The sequence below is a fragment of the Puma concolor genome, chromosome A1, assembly GCF_028749965.1.
Source record: "Puma concolor isolate L17-30 chromosome A1, mPumCon1.1.hap2, whole genome shotgun sequence".
NCBI classification, from domain to species: domain Eukaryota; kingdom Metazoa; phylum Chordata; class Mammalia; order Carnivora; family Felidae; genus Puma; species Puma concolor.
Window position 1 is genome coordinate 42217946 of NC_141667.1, and position 22443 is coordinate 42240388.

Consider the following 22443-nt stretch of genomic DNA (forward strand, 5'->3'; position numbering starts at 1 on the left):
CGCTTACGGAGGACACCGGCCCGTCGTCAGAGAGGGGAAGGGCTTCTGGAAGGCGTAGGGGCTTGGATCACAACCTGCCTGGACAGGCACTGCTGTAGCCCAGATGGGAGCTGCCACGGGGCGTTGGAGATGGGTAGGCAGAAGTTCAGGCTGCAAAGCAGCTGGGAATTGAGCAAAAGGAGAAAGAGAAAGATCTTCCGGTGCCAAGACTCCAGGGAAACGTTTGTTGACTTTTTGCTTTGTATCGACTATTTCCAACTAGGCGTGGAGCTAACTTTTTGATACAAGGACTCCCCGGGGTGGGTGGGGAGTTCATGACCCCGTTGCCGTGGCTCTCCAAGCAACCGCAAAGCCACAGCAGCTCCAGGCAGATGCCTGGATTACGCGGAAAGCGTGGAGGGAACTACACAGAAAACAGCGAGCACTCCTGGGAAAGCCAAGACAGAACAACAAGAATTTAAAGGGCAAAACAACAACGGCGAGAGGGGTGGGACCACCGTCGTCAGCGCTGTGCCTTCGGGATGCCAGCGAGGCCTCTCCTGGACTGCTGCCCTGCAAAATTGTTCCCTAGAAAACTGAACTAGGACAGGTCCAGAGGAGCCAGCAGCCTTAGCTCTCAGCCAGATCTCTTAACATGGGTCTCTTGGTGGGATACTCCAAACACGTAGATAGGAACTTACATACACCCCCCCTGCTCATAAGCTGTCTTTGCTCCCTGTCACCTGCAGAGTGAAGTGTGGGTGCTTCTCCAAGAGCCCACGGGCCCTACTGAATTTTTCTCTCCACCTGCAACAATTTTCTTGAATTGCATTTGTGCACATTTCTCCCTCCTTGGCTAACCCCGGTTTATCCTGAGGCTTATGCTTCAATGTTTCTTTTTCCAGGGCACACCCGACCCCACAGTGGACCCAGCGCTCCTTCTACGTGCTTCTACAACATCACCCACCTTTAATAATGGCCACACTGCCAACTGTGTCAGGGGCATGCGTGTGGCATCCTCCGTGTATGTCCTGTGGGCAGCAGTGGTCATAGCACTTAGGAAGGGTCCGTTAAGTATCTGTTCATTAAATAGGAGGGAGAACTAGTTAATGTCTTTGTAAGAACCTTCTCTTTCCCCATGCAAGGAGGGAAGGGGAAATAACCAAGTGGGGAGGAGATTTAAGCAAAGGGATTTTCTGAAGGCTAGAAACCCGATGAAATAAATGACCCTTAGTCTAGGGGTGGTCAAGCAGTGTATTATCTCCTTTGATGACCGTGCAGCCACAAATGCTTCTGCTGAAAAGAAGGACCACATTGGAAGTATTGGAGAGATTTGGAGATGTCCTTCCTTGTGAATAAAAGCAGAGAATCAAAATCCACCGAAAGTCTGGACACATCCAAAAAGCGATCGCACTCAAATCGCTACTGCTCAGGCAGGAAAAGCAACTTGTATGAGGCCCAGAGATGCCGGTGTTTGACCTTGGTCCCAAGAAAACTGGCCTCCCTGTGGATCTGTTTGCCTAAAACTGTTGACACCAAAGCTCCAAACAATATGATTCACCCATAGAAAATGATCAATACGTGAAGGGAGAAATGATGACAGAGACTTGTCCGGGTCAACTGTTGGCATGTAGGGTGGTCAGTAACTGGCTGCTGAGCGGTAGAAAGAATAAACGAATAATAAATAGGTCTGCAGTTCAAGATTTCTGCCACCAGATGGCAAAGTTCTTCTCCTCCTTCTTTTTTCCTGCAAATGGAAGCATCATTTTGGAGATTTTTAAGTGGGAGGATTTACCTTAAAATCAAACAGTTCTCTGGAGAAATAACATCTTTTATTAAGATATTTATGGGCATGTCTACAAGCCATGCATACTTAGCTTGAACATTCCACAAATAGCAATAACATTTTTCTCATTGTCTTTGCTATCCCTCCTGACTCCCCACTCCAGTCAGCTCTGGACAAATAATGTCATTAGAAGGAGACAGTGTCCCTGGGTGTGAGTAGCATCATGGTTAGAGGGGGAGGGGCACCTGGGTGGCTCAGTCGGTTAAGCATCCGACTCTCGATTTCGACTCAGGTTCATGAGTTCAAACCTCACATCGGGCTCTGCACTGACAGTGCGGAGCCTGCTTGGGAGTCTCTCTCTCTCCGTCTCTCTCTGTTCCTCCCCTGCTCACGCTCTCTCAAAATAAATAAATAAAAACTTTAAAAAATTTAAAAAGGAAACAGAGGAAGAACGCTAGATGGTGGTGGCGGGGGAAGTTGAGTATCTAAGAAGCTCACGCTCTTTGGGGATCAACAGACCTTTACCCCAGTTACGATACAATGTATCGGATACTAGAATGTTGGTGTGTGGATGTTTTGTGGACCCAGAGGTGCGAACAACAACCCCGTCTTAGTTGAGGGGGGTACAGTAAGTCCTTAGAGGCATAGCTCATGGGTTGGATGGACTTTGAAGGATGAGAAGGAATTCACCAAGGTACCAAGGCAGGAAGAGTATTCACTCATTCATCACATATCTACAGACTGCCCGTCACTCTGCTGGTCACTGCGGATACAATGTGAGGAGTAGGGGCCAGGGGGTCCTTCCAGCAGAGAGAGCAATGAAATGCTCTCCAGGAAGAAGACTCAGCCCCTGTGAAATTATTTGTGACAGGTGGGGAAACCTCCAGGTATATTTAAGAACCAATAGAAAGTTGCTGTTGTGTTAGGATGTACATTGGGAAAGGAGGAAGGAAAACTGTGGCGGGGGTGGGGGCCCTTGGGTGGCTCAGTCAGTTAAGCATCCAACTCTTGATCTCGGCTCAGATCATGATCTTGGTTGAGATCATGATCTCACGGTTGGTGAGACTGAGCCCTGAGTCGGGCTCTATGCTGACAGCAGAAAGCCTGCTTGGGATTCTCTCTCTCCCTCGCTCTCTGCCCCTCTCCAGCACATTCTCTCTCTCTCTCTCTCTCTCTCTCTCTCCCTCAAAATAAATAAATAAACTTAAAAAAAAAAAAAAAGAAAGAAAATGGTGGGAGCTGAGACCAAAGAGAAGGGCAGCGTCTAGTTTGCAGAAGACCTCAGACTTTATCCGAAAACTCAATCTTTCCCAAACAAGTGTCATACCCATAGCAACCTCACCATTTCTTCCACAGCCTCATTCTGTCAGAACTATTCTTTCCTCATTTTTCTTTCAATAAACTTAATTTTTTACCTTAACTATTTTTAAGGAGAACAATACGATGGCTCTTACTAAATATAGAAAAAAAAAAAAATGAGATCCTTTGCCATGAAGAGCAGGTAACCAGAAAAATAAATACAAAACCAATAAAATTTTCAAATGCCTTACATAACCTCCGAAAATGTTCTCAAGCAGTTCACATCCTGTACTTCAGGATGTGGGGACAGAGGACACCGAGAGGATTGAATTAGGAAACTGCGGAGTTGAGATTGCATTTTAAAAATCAGTGCTAAAAGCGCTATTCCATTTATATCCCCTACAAAAATGTGATAATGATCCTGGCAGCCGTAAAAAGGGATATTCCTGGACAAGAACTTCTCCCCCCAAGGGGCTTTCCAGTGGAGCGTTACATGAAGCCAACTTTGAAAGCCCTGCTGAAGAGTAGGTTACCACACAAAAACTCGGAGACAGACCGGGTAAGAATCGCTGAAATCCCCATGTTTAGTGGCATTTCCTCCAGCTTGGGGAGGATGGCTTAGCTACTTGGCAGCTGACAAATAAAGAGATTTGGATAAAGCTCCTGAAAATGAGGAACTAGCTCGTAATTCTTGACTAGGGAAAGCCGCAATACAAAGTCTAATAGACTCTTTTTTGTTTGTCTTATGAACTCATATCTGGCAGCTTAGAGGAAGAAGCCTACTTAAGTACCCATCTCCTGGCGCATTTTTAGCTTTTCATTTTTGCCATTTGACAAATATTTATGAAGCACCTATAAAAAGGCATGTGCGGAGTAGAAATCGAAGGTGCTTAACGGGGTTACCCATTCAAATGCTAACAGGTGCCAGGAGAGACATGTTAAAGAGAGAAGCAGCCCAGCGGAGGCCAGTCGGGCATGGTGGGGACTGTGGTGAACTGGAGAACACAGTCTGCATTCCCAAACAGAAACTGCTATCAGCTGTAGTCAACGGTGGCAATGCAGGAATGCGCGGCCCGTGTTGACAGGACTTCAGATGTTTCAACCAAAAAAAAAAAAATCACTGCACAGTGGTCATTCTATTTAGGGGGACAGTGCGGGGTGGAAGGAATACCTCTTGAATTTTAAAGCTGCCAAGGAAATCAAAAAAGTTTTAAATACTCTGAGGGCCAAGTAAAACAGATCTACAGATGGGATGCAATCCGAGGGCTCCAGAGAGTGACCTCTGGGTGTCTCAGAGTCTCAGCCTTTTTGGGGCTTGTGTGTTGGGAGATAAGACGTGTTCATAAATAACTCTGATACAGAACATGGTGATAAGTGTTGCGTGAGCCAGACAAAGTGCTGGAAGAATTCAGAGGAGGAAGAAACAACCGAGTAACAAAGCCCTAAGTGGGGAGTAGAGGTTTCGCACAAAGCTATTTCTGGCCACATTTCAAGGAGCCCACTAACCTCAACGAGAAAGGGAGAGAGAGGTGTCCAGGGAGCCCAACAGGCAGGTCGGTGAAGAAGTTAATAAAGTCAGGACCGAGCATCAGAATACCCCAGGGAGCATGTTCACGACGCACATGACTAGCCCTGACCGCAGACGTCCTAAATAGGAACTGCCTGGGTTGTGAATTATGCACTCAAATTTTAAAATATCTCTTCAGTAAATCCTCATTAAGGCCCTTCTTTAAGAATCTCTGCTCAGGGGTGCCTGGGTGGCTCAGTCAGTTGAGCCTCTGACTTTGGCTCAGGGCATGATCTCACGAGTTCAAGCCCCGCGTCGGGCTCTGTGCTGACAGCTCAGAGCCTGGAGCCTGCTTTGGATTCTGTGTCTCCCTCGCTCTCTGGCCTCCTCCACTCACTCTCTCTCTCTCTCTCTCTCTCTCTCAAAATTAAGTGAACATTGAAAAAAACCTAAAAACAAAAAAGGAATCTCTGCTCAAAGGAGGTGACCTCAAAATGCTGACTAAAACAACGAATATGATTCTTTCGTCCTTATTCCCCTCAATTCAGACAAACTAGGATTTGTAGGCTGTCGGGTTGCCACCCAGAGTTAAGGCAGACTAGAATGTACTGGGAATATATAGTCTGTGTCTGCACCAGGGGACCCCAGCCAACGGGTTGTGCCAAGGCCATTGATGGGCCTCAGTAAAGCACTGAATTAGACCATAGAAAGCACCTTCTTTTTTTTTTTTTAAGTTTATTTACTTGCTTTGAGAGAGAGAGAGAGAGAGAGAGAGAGAGAGAGAGACGGCAGGAGGGGCAGAAAGAGAAGAAGAGAGAATACCGTGTGGACTGTCAGTGCAGACCCCGATGCGGGACTTAAACTCACAAACTGTGAGATCATGACGCGAGTCGAAATCAAGAGTCAGGTGCTTAACCAACTGAGCCACCCAGGAGCCCCTAGAAAGCACCTTCTTGCTCTTGGTCTACTTGGAGCGGGCGCCATTTTGTTATTCACACAAAGGCTCTCTGTGCTAGACTGGCCTGCAGATTTTACAGGAATTACTATATTTCCAAGCCATCTTTCTCTAAATGCTACCTAATAACAAATTCCATAGCCCTTTTATTGGCACAGAGTAAAAAGAAAACATGGCCCTAAGCATATATTGAATATGCCTAGGATTGAGGATGGGATTTGTATTCAACACAGTGCTATAAATCCAGGAAGTTCACCCACATGTTTCCAACTTATACTCAAAGCCCCATCGGAATCTCTCCATCTATGCTTAAACTTTCAGCTTCTTTCAGGCATCTCCGGGCTCAGTTTTCACATCAAAGAAACCCAGCAAGTAGTCCCTGTTGTTTCACTATTTTTGTTGCCACATGAGAGATATCTCTGGGCTCCCCTCTCGCCACCGATCATCCCTCCTGAGGCCCGCTTATCCAAACACCGATCTACCCCCAACAACTCTTGTTTCACACTGTGCACTGTCCCAAAGTAGGCGTACAAAGAATGCAGTGTTCTTCGGTTGTTTGAATCACATGCATTTCAAAGTCAGGGCAGCCTTTAGCATGCAGAGGGGGGCTGCTGCCTCAGAGGGCCCCTCCCTTTTGAGCTACGACCATCTCTTATTTCCCAGTTCCCAGTAAAATTGCAAGTTGTACATGCCTTCGAAGCTGTGAAGTGAAAAAGGCTTCCTAATCAAAGTCAACGACTCCACAGAGCTCTAGCAGCGACCGTCATTAAAAGAGGAATATTTGCATTGTGTGAACTATGTGTGCTGCCCAAAATAAAATAAGGGGAATACCCTTGAATCCTGCGAGGGGAAGTGACCCCAGGAACCTTGAAGCTGCAGTCGGAAGGGTGGGCACTGCTCATTCAGCTCCATTAGGCTTGTGTACTTGCCAAGGGAAGGTACCAACTCCTTTCAACAACACCGCTGCATGCTGCGTGAATTTTGTAGTTTAGAAACGTTTACACCCACTGCTTCATTTCTATTTTCACAGCACCCTTGAGTGGTGGGCCGAGCAGGATTATTATAAGCATCTTACGAAGAAGCTGTAATGTAGCAGCAAAGCCATGTTGCTGCCAAACGTCCCTTTACCCTTCTCCTAATTCTCCTCCGGGGAGCACCCTCCCCCGTTCTCGGTCCGTGTGCTTTGGCAGGATCTGACAGCGCCATTTGTCACTCTCGGGACGGGAAATGTGAATCAGGACACTAGACTCTTCAGGTCCCGCAAATTACTTCAGGGACAGGCCTATACTTGGTTAAGGTTAGTGAGATGTGAGAAAGCTTCTTTTGGTTGGTGGAGAGATGTGTCTACCTCCCCCTTTGTTTTTTGAGAGAGAGAGAGAGAGAGAACACGAGCAAGCATCAAGTGGGGGAAGGGCAGGAGAAGAGAGAGAGAGAGAGAGAGAGAGAGAGAGAGAGAATCTTAAGCAGGCTGCACACTCAGCATGGAGCCTGACTTGGGGCTCGATCTCATGACCGTGAGATCGTGATCTGAGTCGCAATCAAGAGTCAGTTGCTTGACCGACTGAGCCACCCAGGCCCCCTTACTTTGCTTCTTACCATCAGATGAGAACCACCAGAAAGAGAGACTCAGTCTGGGTGAAATGATTGGCTTTCAAATCTTGAAGCAATTACATTTTCTTTCCTCCTCCTTCTCCTTCTCCTCCTCCTCCTCCTCCTCCTCCTCCTCCTCCTCCTCCTCCTTCTCCTCCTCCTCCTCCTCCTCCTCCTTCTCCTCCTCCTCCTCCTCCTCCTCCTCCTCCTCCTCCTTCTCCTCCTCCTCCTCCTCCTCCTTCTCCTCCTCCTCCTCCTCCTCCTCCTCCTCCTCCTCCTTCTCCTCCTCCTCCTCCTCCTTCTCCTCCTCCTCCTCCTCCTCCTCCTTCTCCTCCTCCTCCTCCTCCTTCTCCTCCTCCTCCTCCTCCTTCTCCTCCTCCTCCTCCTCCTCCTCCTTCTCCTCCTCCTCCTCCTCCTCCTTCTCCTCCTCCTCCTCCTCCTTCTCCTCCTCCTCCTCCTCCTCCTCCTCCTCCTCCTCCTCCTTCTCCTCCTCCTCCTCCTCCTCCTCCTCCTCCTCCTTCTCCTCCTTCTCCTCCTCCTCCTCCTCCTCCTCCTCCTTCTCCTCCTTCTCCTCCTCCTCCTCCTCCTCCTCCTCCTTCTCCTCCTCCTCCTCCTCCTCCTCCTCCTTCTCCTCCTCCTCCTCCTCCTCCTCCTCCTCCTCCTCCTTCTCCTCCTCCTCCTTCTCCTCCTTCTCCTTCTTCTCCTCCTCCTCCTCCTCCTTATTCCTTTTTTTTGTTTTTGCTTAACCTAACTTGTGCTGGGATTGATTGATACACGCAACTGAAATTCAAATTCAAAATGCTTATGGTATCCGCTTTCCCATAATGTCACTTGGCTTGCGGCCCACAGAGGTGCCCTAGCCCCCGTTCAGCATCACCTTTCTGCATTTCTGCGCATGTTGTTAACTGGCAACTTGTCTCCATGTTTCAGGGACAGAAGTGAGAGAGGAAATGTAGCCAACTCCTCTTTATGCGGTCTAAAAATTTCTGGCTACTGACCAGCCAGTGGATTGCATACCCTTGGCTCAAGTGCACCCTTCCTTCCTGACCCACCCCGCAGTGGCCAAAGGGTGGGGATGGGGAAAGGCCGATGGGTGATAAGGCACAGGACATGACCACTTACGTGGCAGAGGCTTAGAAAAAGCAGCTCACTTAGAGACTGGAGGCACAGTAAACCTTTCTACAGAGCTAGTGCTTCTCAGTAGAGTCTCAGGGATCCACAAATTCTTGGGCATCCTATGATGATGTTATAATTTTTCATTTTAGTTTTATGATCACACGAACATTTTTAATACTTGGGTCACCAGCATAATGACCTGAGGAAATTTCTGGGTCTGTATCCATTCTGTTTATAAGCAGACTGACCCCAAGTAATGCCACTTAGCTATGACGGCAAGTGAAAAACAAAGATACAGGCTGTCTTAATAACTAAGTGATGTGTTCACATCAAGTGAGAGCCAAATGACATCACAGAACTTCATGGAACAAAAGTTTTGCAACAATGCAAATAAAAAATCTGTGAGGAGAAATCTGAGGCTCGTGGGAGACAAGACAAGTCAAACTCCCAGTAGCCTTCAAATTGTATGCTGTCTGCTAATGTTATCTGCTATTTCAACCTCAAGCTCTGCCCTCAAAAGTCTCAGAATTCCCTCTTGGGTACTGTAGCAATGAGTAAGGTAAGCAGGGATGCCTTGCCTTTGGGCTTTAATGTCCAGGCGAAGAGAGTTCTTGAAGGAGCAGGTAACCAAGACTGAGAATAACATGTTTCATAGAGCGGATACATATGTGTATTTGCTAAAATATCATAACCACTAAGAATGAAATAAATTGCCTTAAGAAACCAAATACTTGGTAAGATAAATACATAGAGTGCACTTTTCATTCTTCTTGGGTCTTAACTCTTATTAATCTCTACTAAGATAAATGACTTTATTCTTTGCATTTTTGTTACTTAATAAGACTTTCCATGAATCTCCAAAACGTTCACCTTGGAGTCAAAAGCTCTTCCTTGGGCATACTTACATCTGGTACTTTAAGGATCTAACCCAGTGTGTTACTAATCAACTCCCTTCCTCTATTCCTTCCGTCTTTCCTTCCTTCCTTCCTTCCTTCCTTCCTTCCTTCCTTCCTTCCTTCCTTTCCTTCTTCCATCCCTACTTCACAAATATTTACTGAGAAACTGCTGTATTCCACTCTGTGTGCTAGGTGCCGAGTACATAACAGAAAGCCTGCCAGCTATGATCCCTCTCCTAATGACCTCATTGCCAAATAGGCACCTCCGTTGAAAACCCTACCTACTTGCTTGGGTTGAATCAAAGCTCCACTGTTTTTGATTTTTAGCTTGTATAAGGCAAAAGCTGTTAAGAGAGAAAAGAAAGGTAATGTCTTGTCTTTGTGTACCAACACATTTCTGTTTCTTTTTTTTTGGGGGGGGGGAGCTTCCAAATATGAAAGAATTGTGAGTCAGATTTGTCATGCTGTATCTATAAGGAGTGGGCCTTACCCTGATCGGCAGCGTTGAAAAATGTGCAATGGGTCCACTTTGAATGGAAACATTGTAAGACTAGATTTGAATGATGTGATTCTGGTGGGCCCACTAGTCCCAGTAGACCTGGTACTTCCTTCAGCATCAGCACAATGGGTCAGCCAGGCCCTGACGCACGTAGCATCCTATCGGTTGACCACGGTGACAGTTTCGCAGGAGTGCATGTAACCTTAGCTGGGCCAAACCAAGGCCTCCCCTGGGATTTTCTGCTTTGGAACAGATGAAAGTTTACTTTACCCTCTAGGTTCAAGGAGCAGAAAAAAAGGTGAACCTGAATGTGTTTACTGCTTTATTGCTCCGCAGATGAAAGATGGCCACTACGTTTGGAAAAGATGAAATCACCACATGAAAACCTAGAGTGTTGACAGAGAGGAGAAAAGCCCTGTCTTGATGACATCATCTGAGACCCTCAGTATGGGTGTGCTTGAAGAAAGACCTAATAAGTGTCCTTTTCTGTGTAAAATAGTTTAACTCTTCACTTTTGTCACTCATAACTTGAAAAGTCTTAACTGCTAGAAGTTTATATGGATTGTTATTTGTTATTTGAAGTAGTTCACTAAGATATTTTCCCTAGTGGTTTTACTTAAAGAGAAACACGTGTGTGTGTGTGTGTGTGTGTGTGTGTGTGTGTGTGTGTGTGTTCGTGTGTGTGTGTGTGCATGAATGTGTTTTCTTCTGAGCATGTTAGAAACAGGTGAGGAGGGACTCCAAGGGGAGGCTCAAACCTTGAAAACTATGGCTTCCTTATAGGTAACCAGATCCTGTTATGTTATGGATCAGAGCAAGTGAATGAATCCATTAATCCAATGCATCCATTGAAAAACATCTGCCAAGCAGTTATCTTTTAATTCTTTTGAGAATACTAAAATAAACATGCCAATGTATTTTTTCTTTCTTTCTTTCTTTCTTTCTTTCTTTCTTTCTTTCTTTCTGTCTTTCTTTCTTTCTTTCTTTCTTTCTTTCTTTCTTTCTTTCTTTCTTTCTTCTTTCCTTCTTTCTTTCCTTCTTTCTTTCTTTCTTTCTTTCTTTCTTTCTTTCTTTCTTTCTTTCTTTCCTTCTTTCTTTTTTACAAAGGAGCACATACCATACATGCTATTTGGGATTTTGCTCTGGCCATTTAGCAACATGTCTCAGAGCAACAGTAAAGCTCTGCTTCATTCTTCCTGTATGGCTTCATGCTTTTCCACTGGACAGATGTTCCATAATTTTTTTAGTACTTCTTTGCTAATGGAGAACTAAGGTGGTTTTTTTTTTTTTTCAACTTCTTGCTACTACCAAAAGAGGTATTATAATAAATGGTCATGTACAAGTATCTTTGCTGTCCAAAAAGATGCTGTCCATTTAGAAGTCTGGCAGATTTTGCCAAACTGCTATTCAAAGAAGTTGTACCAAGCGGTACTCTCACCTTACAGCATATGAACATACCCTTGGCTATGTTACATTGCCATTCTTTTCAGTATCTGCCAATCTTAGGGGTGGAAAAATGACATTTCAATGTTTTCACTTACATTTCTTTTTTTTTTTTTAATTTTTTTTTAACGTTTATTTATTTTTGAGACAGAGAAAGACAGAGAATGAACGGGGGAGGGGCAGAGAGAGAGGGAGACACAGAATTGGAAGCAGGCTCCAGGCTCTGAGCCATCAGCCCAGAGCCCGACACGGGGCTCGAACTCACAGACCGAGAGATCGTGACCCGGGCTGAAGTCGGACGCTTAACCGACTGAGCCACCCAGGCGCCCCATCACTTACATTTCTTTAATTACAAATGAGATTGAACATATTAATAAATGTAGAAGCCATTTGATTTATTTTCTGTGAATTGCCTGTTTATATCGTTTATCCAATTTTATTCTTTTTCTCCCACATTTGTTGTTAACTCTCTAATATTGGGGGGAAAGGAGCCTCTTTTCTTTCTTATGTAGGGTCAATTTATTTTTCCCCATAGCAGTTTTCAATTTTTATATGGGTACATCTATCATTATTTGTATCGTTGCTAAGTTTTGTGTCTTGCTGTGAAAGAATTTCCTCACTCCCAACAAAAGTTTTCGAATATATAGCCATCTTTTCTTTTAGTATTTTTATACTTCACTTTTGCATTTAAATGTTTTCTCCTCATGGTATTTATGTGAACAAGAAGAGAATTGGATTTTATGTCTTCCCAAACTGTGATTGAATAATCCTTCTTTTTCCACTGATTTTAAGTGCCATCCATATTGTCTACTTACTCTCTTATATATTTGGGCGTATTACTGACTGGTTTGCTATTTAACGTGCGACTATTATTAATAAAAAGTATTGCTTCAAGCCCCACGAAAGCAAAAGGACAGACAAATTTAAGATACATTCTTTTGTTTACATTTTTCTTCTTGTTTCTAATCATTCTCTACTTATTGAGCACTTTGCCGTTTCCTTTTAAAACATTTTTTTAATGCTTATTTATTTTTGAGAGAGAGAGAGAGACAGAGTGCTAGCAGGGGAGGGGCAGAGAGAGAGAAGGAGACACAGAATCCGAAGCAGGCTCCAGGCTCCGAGCTGTCGGCACAGAGCCCGACGCGGGGCTCGAACTCACGGACCGCGAGATCATGACCCGAGCTAAAGTCAGTCGCCTAACCGACCGAGACACCCGGGCTCCCCAAGCACTTTGCTGTTTCATATCTACCTTCTTCCTTCATCCTAGGTGTGTAGAAAAGGCGATGCTACTTCCCCACTTTACGGATGAGGAAACTGAGGCTCGGGGAAGCCATGTGGTTGGTTTGAGAGTCTCCTGCTGGCATGAGGCAGTGGGAGTTGAAGTAACGTTTTCTGATTTCTGTAGACCTCCTACCGAACTCCAAAATCCCTTTGAGAAAGCAGACATCATATAAATAATGATGTTATTTATCTCCCAATCTGTTCCTCTTTCTACTCTATCTGGCTCCTATTAAAGTGGGTTCCTCAATCAGGCATCCTTTTTTCAACTGAGAAAAAAAAAATACAAATCCGGAGGGGTCACAGTCGATATTCAGTCAACAGTTGCTAAATGTTTTAGTCAGTTAGAGCACCTTCCACTTTGGGTGGGGAAAATAGTATCCTCAGTGGAAACTCTTGCCAAAGAAGAGGGCTTTGGGGGTACCGGAAACGGTCTCTGAGTTTTAATACTTAAATATCATTTCAGAAAAATGTGTAATACTTTGGTCCTCAAAGCGTCCCCTGCCTCTGCCTCTCATTCTCAGGACCTGAAACCTTTGAACGTGGTCAGAACCTTTCTAGTTTCTCTGCATTTGGAATCCCCTCAAATTCAAAATTGATCACATAATGGAAGTGTCTCAGTTTCTGGATAGCCGTGTCTCACAGCAAGAAGTCAAAGGATCCCAGCGAATCATGGGGGCCAACTCGGACCACGCTCTGCACGCAGCCACGTTTCCACGCAGAGAAATGGACTCTCCTTTCTCCACAAGCGGATTTGTACAATTTCAACATAAAGAGTTATCCAGTTTAACTTTCAGCTCGTGTCCTTCCAACCCATTTCAAGGAGTTACGAGAAAGGGAAAAAAAAAAAAAAAAAAAAAAGACAAACCCAAAATGATGAAAACTTTCCGGTGAGTAGAGTATCAGTGAGGGTAAAATACAGTCAGTTGTGTTTATCACAGGAAGTCATCAAGGAGACCCTGGGACCTGAGAGGCCGTTGCGCAGACAGCAGGCATCCCTCACTCAGCCACCTATCCCTGCAGTAAACCCAGGCCTGGAACAAAAACCCCTACGGTCTTTGCCTTTACGGAACCTACATGCTGATGGAGGTTTAGGCTTGTTGCTTTACCATTTATTTTCCGTTTGTTCCGTGTAGTCTTTGTTCTCCTGTTTTTCCTTTCCTGCTTTTCTTAGGGAGAATTTAATATTTGTTTGGAATTCTACTTTAATTTATCTGATGGTTTTTAGGCTATATCTCTTTGCTTTAATTATTATTATTATTATTAAAGTGGCAGCTCTAGGGGATTATGACATTCATTTTAACATTTCAACCTCCTTAGAGTTAATATGGAGCCCTTTGTATTAAATGAAAGAATCCTGCAGCCAAAAAATCCATTTACCCCTCCCTCCCCCCCAACACACCCACTGATCCTTTATCATGTAATTGTCATGATTCTCATGTATATAAGGGGTAGAAACCCCACAGTTCAAAGTTACAGTATTTGCTTTAAGTGACCATATGGATTTTAAGGAAAATAAGAAGAAAAATAATTTAAAAAATATTTACCTGAATGCTTCTCATTTCTGGCCTTCTTCATTTCTTCCTGAAGAGCCACATTTCTCTGGGGCCATTTCCCTTCAGCCTGGAGAACTTCTTCGGCTTTCCGCAGAGTGTAGGTCCACAGGTGATGAATTCCCTAGTTTTCTTTTGTCTGAAAATATCTTCACTTCACCTTAATTCTTGAAGGATGTTTCACTGATGTAGAAGTCCAGCTTGGCAAGTTTAGTTTGTCTGTTTCCCTATCTCTCTCCTCTCTGTCTCTGTTCGTCTGGCTGTCTGTCCGTCTCTTTGTCTCATTTGTAGCACTTTCAAGATAGAGCACTACTCTTCTGGAACCCATCATTACTAATGTGAAGTCAGAGATGATTTGCAGTGTTGTTCCCTTATGGAATGTGCCATTTTTCTCAGGCGGATTTCCAGATTTTATCTTTGGTTTCCAGCAGTTTGACTACAACGGACCTAAAATGGTTTTGTGTGTATCTCGTCTACTGGGCATTCCTGTTCTTCTTGAATCCAAATTTATTTCTTCAAAGATTTTTTTCTCTTTCTGTTCTATTCTCTCCAACTTTTCTTTCTGGGATTCCAATTATAATTTTCTCTGTTTATATGGTCCCACAAGTCACAAAGTTTACATTGAATTATTTTTAGCCTTTTCCTCTTTTCTCCAGATTGGATTTTTTTTTTCTATTGCTCTATCTTCAATTTCACTGACACCTCCCCTCACTGTTAAGTCAATGCAGTAAATTTTTTATTTCAGATATTCTACTTTTCCTGTTCTAGAATTTCTAGTTTTTTAGGGTTGTTTTTTTTTTTTTTTTTTTTTTTGCTTTTTCCAGATTCCTTATTTGTTTATTTCTTATAACAATTATTTTACTTTCCATTCCTGAGCACGGTATTAATAGCTGCTTTACAGTCTTTGTCCGCTAACACTCACATTTGAGTCCTCTCCACAGTTGGCCTCCCGTGATTGCCTTTTATTCTCAAATTAGAGTCACAGTTTTCCTGCTTCTTTGTATGTTACTGATTTTGCTTGTTTCTAGCTAGGACGTGCTTGTTTCTAGCTTGGACTGAGAAGCTGTTGAAGTGCTTTAAGGAGGAGATGACCTGAGGATCCTTTTGTCTCAGAAAGAGGACATGTGGCCACCGCAAGGAGAAAGGAGTGGGTGTGGATGGAAAAGCTAGAGACTGCCGCAGCTATGCAGGCAAGACGCGAGGAGCATTTACTAGAAAGATGGCAGGGCAAGGTTGGCATTGGGCAGAACAGGTCGGAGAAGGACCCAGAATGGGCTTCAGTACTGGCTGCCCCTGGGGCCACATTCTCCTAGATGATCCACTGGTACCTTTCACCCAACTGGCCAAACAGAATTCATTCACCAACTTCCAAAGAGGGAAATTGCAATAATTCCTGATGCTTCCTGCCTTTCAGTCTCGACAATCAACTAGTTCCCAATTCCCAGCAATTCTTCCCCTAAGATTTCCTCTCAACATCCATCTACTGCCACTGGTTGCCGGACTTCTATCCCTTTTTAACCGAACGAGTGAAATAGCCTCCTAACAGATACCCCCATCTCCAGTCTCCCTCTTTTCGTACTTGTCCTCTGTCCTGCTTGCGCGGCCGTCTAGTCCAGAGACCTAATGTAATTATGTTATTTCTGTTGAACGGCTTTTCAGGGCCCTTATTTGGTACAAGAGAAAGTCCGAAGCCCATAGCACGGCATATGATTCTCATGACATAGGAATCTTTCCTTTTGTTTTTTTCAGGAAATATTTTTACGTATCTCCTATTTGTTTGAAAAGAAAAAAAAAAAGATAGGATATGATGACTGAGGTCTTTGTCCTTCCACAGCCAACAGTCTAATGAGGGAGACGGAGACCCATTTCAGCTTCCTACACTTCCTCCTCTGCCCTCAACACTCTCCCCAAATTTTCTCAAGCGCACAGAATACTTTGCCATCATTAACCATGTGATTCTATTCCTTGATACTTCTGAGCCTCTGTATGCACTTCATTTCTTCCCCCCTTCCCTTTCTGTTAAGGAGACCTAAATCAAACACCACTTTGGCTAACTCCCCACGGACTTGGTATAATCATTTTTTCCACCTATTTATTTAATATTTTTTTTTTCAACGTTTATTTTATTTTTGGGATAGAGAGAGACAGAGCATGAACGGGGGAGGGGCAGAGAGAGAGGGAGACACAGAATTGGAAACAGGCTCCAGGCTCTGAGCCATCAGCCCAGAGCCTGACGCGGGGCTCGAACTCACGGACCGCGAGATCGTGACCTGGCTGAAGCCGGACGCTTAACCGACTGCGCCACCCAGGCGCCCCTTTCCACCTATTTATTTAAATCCCGATTAAAAAAATCTCCTACTTGGGAAGCAGACACTGTTATAGCAGTCCATATAACTTCACTTTTGACTCTCTGTTTCTCTCCTGTCTCTTGCAGTCATTTATGAAATATTTGGAGGCAGGGAGCTGATAGAAGTCATCTTTTGTTCTGTCATTCAGTGATTACCCAGCCCCCAGGCTGCAATCAATTGTTTATTGACTCTTTCACATGCTTCTCATTTTACAAATGGAGAAATAAAAGTCCAGAGAGGGGAAGTGACATGTCTTGCAAAAGACCTCGTACTTGTTTTAGGATCACTGTTTCTAAGTAGGGGGTTGCCAATATTTCTCTGAGCAACAAACGAGAAGGTTTCTTGGAAGTGGCAGGACGTAAGATGAGCTGGCAAGTTTGAGTAGGACTTGGGATTGTAGATGTACAAGTGGAAGCTAGTAGAAGTTGGATCGGGGGTGCAGAATTTGATCAGTAGCTTGCAGCCTCTATAAGCTGAATCGGTGAACACGGATTGCTGTGTTCAGCTGGAAAGTAAGGGGGCTGTCATGAAAAGGGAACTAACCTGCAAAGAAAAATGCCTGGGTTCCATTCAGAGTAAACCCCTCACTGTGTGGTCCTGGGCAAGGTCCTATCTTCCTTCTGGGCACCAACTTTTAATAATAAAATAAACAACATCAGTATTATTAATAATAGCCACTTATGGTTACTAAGCCTTTACTATGTTCTACGTACTATTCTTATACCCTTCTGTTTTAGAGATGAGGGTACCTAGTTTTTTAAAAATGTTTACCCATTTTTGAGAGAGAGAGGGAGAGAGAGAGAAAGAGCATGAGTGGGGGAGGGGCAGAGAGAGAGAAAGGCACAGAACTCCAAGCAGGTTCCAGGCTCCACGCTGTCAGCACAGAGCCCGACGTGGGGCTCGAACTCACAAACCACAAGATCATGACCTGGGCCAAAGGCAGATGCTTAACCACCTGAGCCACCCAGGCACCCCAAGGGTACCTCCTTTGAAAGGGTTGAAATAACTTAACCAAGGTTGCATAGCTAATAACGTTGGATTAAACCATCTCCATTCCAGCCTAACTATAAAGACTTTGAAGGAGTTTCTGCCACAACAAACCTTGGCCATCCTTGGCTTATGACAAGAATCCCTCTCTTGCAAGGTGACCTATGTGCCTAGATCCCTCCCAGCTGGAGAAAACTCCTCACAGGGAAAACATGGGGATTAACTCTGGTTTGCACACACATAAAAAACATGAATCATTTGAGGCTCTAGTTACACTCTGAATTAGCTGTGAAGGGAAATCATTAGCTTTAAAAATAGTTTCAGTACACAGAAGACTTATCTTCAGGGTCCTATATTTCACTGTTATTTTCCATCTCTAAATATTATTAATCATATCAACAATTTAGCAAAGCACTTTCACACACATTATCTTATTCAGTCAACACCACCGCTTGTTTTCCAGATGAGGACACAGACTTTACCAGTGATTTTTCCTAAAAGCATACAGGCAGTAAGTGGCAATGGTGATTGACTCCAAATACCCCTCTTTACCATCTTCCCACCTCTAAAACATGGGCGAGCCACAAATACAAGCAAGATTATCTGTAATTTACTGAAATCATCTGCAATGTACTGAATTTACTGAAATGTGCATTACTTAATGGCCGAGTGATAAGCATCCCAACCGTGTTTGACTGGCTGCTTTGGAGCATGTTGGAGGCTCAAAATTGGAAGTGTTCTCAGAGGATCATAAGGTCCAGCATTGCTCTCCTCTCTTAACCGGTTCCAACCTTCAGATCTTGAAACACCCCCATCAGATGGTGGCCCAACCTTCCAAGGTACCCCCTTTTATATCTGAGCAGCTTTGAAGGTTAATAGCCTTCTTCTACTGAGTAAAATCTGTTTTTTGATGTTGCCCCCCACTGGTCCTCAATCAACCTCTGGCCTTTCCTCTCTAGCAACTTCTCAGATAATTAATTCCAGTTCTCATCATCTTTGATTCTTTTCACTTCCTCTGTGGCCTTGTCTCAGTCTCAGTTTCCTCATCTATCAAATGGGTAGATGGACTGGTCTTATCGGACCTCCAGGAAGCTTTCCTCCTGTGATCCTATGATATTTTAAATGCCCATGAAATTATACCCCAAAACAGAAAAGCTTGCTCACTGCCAGAATCCCTATTCTCACCGAGGTATCTGACCTATAAATTAGTTTTAGGTGTACAACATGAGGATTCGATATTTGTATATATTGTGATATGACTACCACAGTAAGTCTAGTTAACATCTATCACCATAGTTAAGGAACTTTGTTTCACGTAATAAGAATTTTAAAATTTACTCTCTTAGCAAGTTTCAAGTATGTAACCCAGTATTATTAACTATAGTCCAGGAACTCTGAAGGGAAGGTGTTTCCTAACATTTTGCCCATTGTGTCTTTTCCTTCCTTCCATTTTGTTTGTGTTTTTCTGGAGATGGAGAAGATAGTCCAAAGGAGGGGGAGCCCTTGCCTTATTGTCGATGTTGCCATGCCCTCCAGATGGGAGGGGACTGGACGTGGGCAGGGATGCTAAAGGCCCACAGCAGTCCCCCGCCCTCCCCCCATTCCCACCTTGGCTTCCAGCTTTAGTTCCAAATTACAGGGAGGTTTCCAGATAAAAATCCTGATTGACTGGCATTCACCCAAGGTCCCATACAGCCTCCTCTCTGGCACCTTCTCGTAGATTCTTCATATACCCAACTGCATCTGTGATGTCCCTCGCAAAACTTTTCTGACGAAGGGATAAAGGCTTTCTGTAATATTTATGAAAATACAAGGAGAATCACATGTTTGGAAAATCCGATTATATCCATGCACTAGTGTGTGGCACAATAATAACAATAAAAGTCACGACAATTATTGATTGAAGAGCAAATGTGTTCCAGACCTTAAGCTAAGAACGGCATGTATTTCATAGTATTTACTTCTCACAGTAATACTCTGAGAGACATAAAAACAGTAGGTGCTGTTTCCATCACCATTTTATAGACGGTGAAAGAAACTAAATTTTAAAAGGATGTGTGTTGTCACCGGCCCAGTGTCCTAAAACCGACAAATGGTAGAGCCAGAATTCCAGCCCAAGTTTGTCTAACTTTGGCGTCTGAACATCTCACACTACGCAAACTGCCTTATTTTTTAAATGACGTTTAAAAATTTTTGCATCTATGTATCACTTCTCCCAGGAAGCCTTCCAGGACTCCCCCGGAATCCGATCTAGAGCTTCTCCATCGTGTTTCATGGCATCCGTGTGCCTCTTTCATGCTAACACTTAGCACACGGTTTAAATCTTCAATTGTCTTTCTTCTACTCTACATGACAAATGACTTAAAGGCCAGGACTGGGTCTGTTTGTGTTTGTATTCTTTGCTCCTAGCACATCGAGCTTCTCACAGCTAGGATCTCAGGGCACTCTTTCTCTAGAAGCTTGTCAGTAGTTCTTGGTTTTATGGCCAAAATCAAATCATGCTGGATGAGGGGATGAAAAACCTCAGCCAGACCTTCCTAGGCATTTAGGGAATTCTCCTGGGCGTTTCCAGAAGGGATGGAAACTCAGGCTTTGTGTTCAGGAGAAGATGGGTCTGACTGAGAAGAAGCTTCTCTGAGGTTAAGAAGTATTGTGGGGCACCAGGGTGGTTCAGCCGGTTAAGCGGCCGACTTCAGCTCAAGTCATGATCTTGCAGTTTGTGGGTTCGAGCCCCGCGTTGGGGCTCTGTGCTGACAGCTTGGAGCCTGGAGCCTGCTTCCGATTCGGTGTCTCCCTCTCTCTCTGCTCCTCCCCCACTAGTGCTCTGTCTCTCTGTCTCTCAAAAATAAATAAATATTTCAAGGAAAAAAGAAGTATTGTGATGTTTCAGGATTTTTACAGAGAACTTTCTAGAGTACTGATAGCTAAATGTCTGTGGAACGTGGAATCTAAGTCATGTGTTCTTGAGAGAAGCTGAGAGGGTCCATGTAGCTGAGCCTGGGCTCAGTACAAAGAACGGGTATGAAGGCCGCATCTGAGCTCACTGGGAGGACCAGTGACGGCGAGCCGCATGGAACAGCAGCCATAGGAGTAACGCTGGTGGGGAGCTGTGCCACAGTCAGGACCCAGCCTTCCCTACTTTCCATACCATTTAAGTTCTCCAGGGTCTTGCACCACCTGAAGGAAGGCCATCCCTCAAGCATGACAGATTTCATTTACTTATTCCAGCAAAATTATGCAGCAAGCTCAGACCTGGTCCAATTACATATGTATATTAGTGTACATGCACAAAAAGTTTCTGAGAGAACGTTCGAGAAATTGCTGAAGGCAGTTGCCTGAAAGCAGTGAGGCTAAGGATCTAGGGAGAGAGGAAGGTAACATTTTTCACTGGAAATGTCTTGATATTGCCTAAATATTATATCACGTGCATGTATCGTTTGTATGATAATAAAAACAAATAGGCTAATTTATGTAATAAATGTAATAAAATGTATTCCTAAATACTAGGCTCAAATTCTTTTTTTTTTTTTTAAAGATTTTATTTCTAAGTAGATAAACCCAACGTGGGGCTCGAACTCACAACCCCGAGATCAAGAATCACACACACTACCAACTGAGACAGCCAGGCACCCCACTGGGTTCAAGTTCTTTTTTTTGTTGTTTGCTTTGTTTTTATTTTTTTACTTTGTTTTTTTTTTAATTTATTTATTTAAATTCAAGTTAGTTAATGTACAACGTAGTGTTCATCACTTACATGTAACACCCAGTGCTCATCCCAACAGGTGGCTCAAATTCTCTTTTTTTAAGTTTTGTTTTGTTTTTTTATTTTTTGTTTTGTTTTGTTTTGTTTTGAGAGAGAAAGCAAGCGGGGGAGGTGAAGAGGGAGAGGGAGACCAAGGATCTGAAGCAGGCTTTGTGCTGACAACAGAGAGCACCACTCGGGGCTCGAACTCACAAACTGCAAGATCATGACCTGAGTCAAAGTTGGTCACTTACCTGACTGAGCTGCCCAGGCGCCCCGCAACAAGTGGCTCATATTCTTAATGATAGGAATTTAATCAGGTCTATGCAGCAACCTCCCTTGGGCCTACACTGAATTTTCTTCGGGATTCCACAGGAGGAAACGGGGGCCAGGTCTGCTGGGCACTAAAGTCTCCAGAGAAGTGGACCAGAAAAGGATGGAGAGAACGATTAAGAGTAATAGAGGTAATAAGGAGAAAGAATTGACATTTAATCAAGGAAAAGTACTCAATTCTTTATACGGATCATCTCATTTAAACAGGTGCCATTGAAGCAGGTATCATTATTTTTTTCTCTGGAAACTGAGATCTGCAAGGTTGAATAACCACCAAGTAGTAAAGCTAAGATTTAATTCCAGGAAACCTGAAGCCAGGCCCCAAGTTCTGGACTTGCACATAAGCAGGACCCCTCATCTGATATGCAGATTCTCTCCCCCTCCACTCCCCCCACTCAGCATTCTTCATAGCATATCTGCCTCCAGCAAGGATAGAAGCAATCAGATACGAACCCAATTAAAAAAAAAAAGGCAGAGCACATAGCACCTGGACAGCCAGTCTTTGAATTACACGGGAGACATCTCCTGAGGACTTCCGACAGATCTGGCATGCATAGAGGGAACTGGTGCTTCCAGAGAGAGGGCTGAGGGGCAGCACCAAAGACAAACTGTTTTTGCGGTTATTCGAATGACCCTATTTTTACCCCCTGTGGCCTAGGAAATACAGATTTTCATGATGATGTTTAAAGGAATGGGAAACGTCAAGGCAGGGGCTCCCTCCCCCGAGTCACGGGCATAGGATCTGGTCAGGAATCATTCCTGTAAGGCCGTCGTTACCTGAGGCTTCACTGCGGGAGAAGAGCTGTCTTCCCTGTGTGGATGCCCATGACCCTGGAACCCAAGATGCGGGGTTGCGAGAGGATGGCCAACTTGCTAAGACCCTGCTAGGTCTCCTCCTCAATGGGGAGAGGCAACGGAGCTGCCTGTTTCCTGAGACTTTGCCCTCAGGGCTGGAGATCCCCTGCGCTCCGGTTCACCATGGATCTCAAGACTCCACTGGAATACGCTGAATGTCAAACTGATCTGGAGTGAGGAAGGGACTGGAAATTCCTCTCGCTCAGTGGTTTTAGTTTTTGTTTGTTATCCTTACAAGGAGCAGGATCCTTCTCCCTTTCTCTTTTCAACTGAGGTC

The 22443-nt window shown here is 44.3% G+C and overlaps 1 protein-coding gene across 1 annotated transcript in view; it reads right to left on the reverse strand.

Moving 5' to 3' along the window:
- LOC147584123 (uncharacterized) overlaps positions 1–1012 on the reverse strand; it is a 55852-nt gene extending 54840 nt beyond the window's left edge. Inside the window, exon 1 of the mRNA XM_086718437.1 lies at positions 947–1012. Coding sequence (XP_086574563.1) covers positions 947–985 — 39 coding nt within the window. The 5' untranslated portion in view covers positions 986–1012. The remainder of the gene's footprint in view (positions 1–946) is intronic.
- Between the last annotated feature and the right edge of the window lie 21431 nt (positions 1013–22443).